The sequence below is a fragment of the Lycium ferocissimum genome, unplaced genomic scaffold (genome assembly GCF_029784015.1).
Source record: "Lycium ferocissimum isolate CSIRO_LF1 unplaced genomic scaffold, AGI_CSIRO_Lferr_CH_V1 ctg2529, whole genome shotgun sequence".
NCBI lineage: Eukaryota > Viridiplantae > Streptophyta > Magnoliopsida > Solanales > Solanaceae > Lycium > Lycium ferocissimum.
In genome coordinates this window covers 61450-64805 of record NW_026722179.1, presented here as the reverse complement: position 1 = coordinate 64805, position 3356 = coordinate 61450, and the positions used below count along the sequence as shown (strand labels likewise).

At 35.9% G+C, this 3356-nt stretch overlaps 1 protein-coding gene across 1 annotated transcript; it reads left to right on the top strand.

Moving 5' to 3' along the window:
- Window positions 1-1055: 1055 nt before the first annotated feature.
- LOC132043480 (uncharacterized) lies at window positions 1056-2894 on the top strand. Its single transcript, XM_059433950.1, has 3 exons — window positions 1056-1218; window positions 1300-1959; window positions 2833-2894. The coding sequence occupies exons 1-3, from the start codon at window positions 1056-1058 to the stop codon at window positions 2892-2894; spliced, it is 885 nt and encodes a 294-aa protein (XP_059289933.1).
- The last annotated feature ends 462 nt before the right edge of the window (window positions 2895-3356 follow it).

Below are 3356 nucleotides of genomic sequence, written 5' to 3'. Positions count from 1 at the left end.
TACAAGTATCAAAAAAATTAGAATCAAATATATGATCGATGGTAATTCCATGCCTATGGAAATACACAACGACATGAGTGTCCGGGTGTATGTTGAACTGAAGAAAGAGAATAGGCAGTTCGGGATGTATCCGTTGTGTATCACAACAGGCGATAGGACGCGGAATACGATCTGTCGGGCGAAAATTGTTATTCAAGGTAGCCTAGCAATAGCGGATACAAATGGTATACAAGAAATGGATGCTAATGATTCGATAGCAACGGCGGCGTCGGCTTACGGTAATGAAATAGTTATATTCGAAGGAGAGAACGATTTGATAATTTCAAACGTAATCGAGAAAGAAGTCATGGTAAATCGGATATACAATGATAAGGAAACTTTGAAAGTTTGTGATGACGAAGTATGCTATTGACAATAGATTTCAATTCAACCAGAGAGTCAAATTACAAGGTTAGTTAATTCTTGATTTTTTTGATGTATTTGTATGTTTCTATAAATTCAATACAATTATGTTAGGGTAGTGTATTAAACTGCTTACATGTATGTCTACTAAATTTGAATACATGATTATATGTGTGTTTTGATTATTATATATTTTCTAAATTCACCGTTTTGAATAATCATATGATGTGTATTTTTCGTATATGTATATATACATATCCGTGTGCGACTACGCTACTTGCATGTCTTTCTAGACAATGTGAGTGGAAATTGAAAGCAGTATCAACGGATCGGCTATGTCCAAAATCGGAGAGTTCGTGGAGAAACATATATGTCCGTTGAAGGATAAGGTGTATACGCGACATCGATCTAGTAGTGGTTTTATATTGGCATTATTAAGCCAAAATTTAGAAATTTTAAGAGGAAGTATGTGCCTAGTGATATAGTAGATGATGTTAAAAATGATTTTTGGGGTGGATGTGCCATACATGAAAGCATGGCGTGCTAAAGAAAAGGCGTGACGGAGTTAAGGGGCGTGCCAGTAGGGTCAAATACAAGAAATTGCGGGATACGTATACATTTTGGATAAAACATACCCAGGTTCTCATATAAGAATGAAGAAAACATCTGAAAATGAGTTCTTGTATCTTTTTGTAGCATTGTATGCCTTTATAAAGAGGTTTGAATGTTGTCGACCCATCGTGGTTGTAGATGGCAGCCATATCAAAACAGCATACAATGGGACATTTGTTTCAGCGAACACGATGGATGGTGCAGGTATTTCAAAATCGATCATTTTAGTTATATAAAAAGCTTATAGAACTCAAAAAAAAATTATGTATTCAACTGATTTTGCAGGGAATATACTACCTTTGGCGTATGGCGTGATTGATTCAGAAAATGATAAGTCTTGGACATGGTTCTTGAACGAGTTCAAGGAAGCTTATGGGCTACGGGAGAGCATGTGTGTTGTATCGATAGGCATGAATCCATCAAGGTTGTATCCAAAGTATATCCTAATGTTCCCCGTTTTGCATGCATATGGCATCTTTGGAAGAATGTATACAATAAATATAGAAAGAGTCACAAGGTCTTTGAGTGGGGTGTACTATGCAATGATAAAAGCGTATACACGGGATGAGTTTGACATGCTAATGGAAAAGGTTGCGACGGTGGATATTCGTGTAAAGGATTACTTGGAGTTAGCGGAAGGAAAAAGTGGTCTAGGCTTTATGCTCCAGATCAACCGAGCATGGACAATGAGGTCTAATATTGCTGAGTCTATCAATTCAGCTCTCGTACAAGCAAGAGAATTGCCAATATTTGATTTTCTTGAAGAAGTTCGGATTATGTTTGGGCACTGGAATTTCACTAACCGACAAAATGGTTCATATACATTCACAACACTTGGGAAGAGATTCAATGAAATGCTTTCCATTAATGAGAGTAAATCTGCACGCATGACGGTTACTTTATGTGTATCTGTTTGTGTATTTAATTTCTTTGGTATATTTCATGGTATGTATGGTTCTTATATTTATATATTAGTCGAAATATGCACAACCAACATGCTAATATGTTTTTGTATGGTTTCTTAGGTAATACCGTCAACCGAATACGTGCACACGGTAATTGATGAGGGGCGGCGTTTCATAGTTTGTATTGAAAAGAAGACATGCGGTTGCAAAGAGTTTCGATGGAGGAGATTCCACCCCACGTACAGGAGCTGTTCTTAGAAAAAAAATCTCACAGTAAATGACTATTGCTCAAAAATATACAAACCTGAAATTGTGATGAAGACTTATGATATCCCAGTTTATCCTCTACCCGATGAGAGTGAATGGAAAATACCTGGATACATTTGGAAGAGGTAGTCTTTCCACCAAGATACAAGAGACCGCCTCGATAATTCTTTATCTGAATGGTTTTCAACTAAACGTACAAATTCGTGTAGTAGGTGTGGACATGTTGGACACAATAGGCGTTCTTGTACAAATGAGCCTCAAAGAAAGTAGTTGGTGTTTCCGTTCTAAATCTTGCTTTCTAATGTTTTTCAATATTGGACCAAATCAACTGCAAAGGACTATTGTCGTTTACGTTCCACGATTTTTGGTCTGTATGTTTGTACGGAACAACGAATAAAGGAAACGATTTTATAGGAAAGCATTGAAGTGTTTGTGGTGTATTTTGTTCATGATTTAAAAGCTGTACCAATACTAAAGTTTACTACTTAAACAATACTAAAGATCGAAAGCGAAGCATTGTATGAAGGAATGATATCTATCAACTATGTTCTATAGCTATTTGAATTATTTGCATCCAAAATATCCCGGAAACCAGAATACAATTTTATGTGGATACAATTTTAAGTGGATACATTCCTGATTGCAGATACACAAAATCTTGTTTGGCTGTATTCAACATATGCTGATTGCATATACAGCTATGTGTGAATACAACTCTGCATACAAAAAATAGCTAGTTGCACTAACTTGTATCCAGTATATTCTGAATCCAAAATACACCTTTTGTGTGAATACAGCTTTGTGTGGATACATTACTGAGTGCAGATGCAAATTCTGTCTGTGGATGTATTCAACATCTGCTGATACTAGATACAGCAACGTGTGAATACAACTCTGAATGCGTATACAACTATTTGCACTAACTTGTATCCAAGATATTCTGAATCCCAAAATATAATTTTGTGTGAATACAGCCTTTAAGTGAATACATTACTGAGTGCAGATACAATTTTGTGTGGGTGTATTTAACATATGTTGATTACGGATACAACTATGTGTGAATATTACTGTGAATGCAAAATAATTGCTGCTTCATTCGATGAAATGCACGTCCAAAAGTTTCTTAACTACAAGGTGTGTGTCCTCATTTTATTCAAATAACCATCAAAA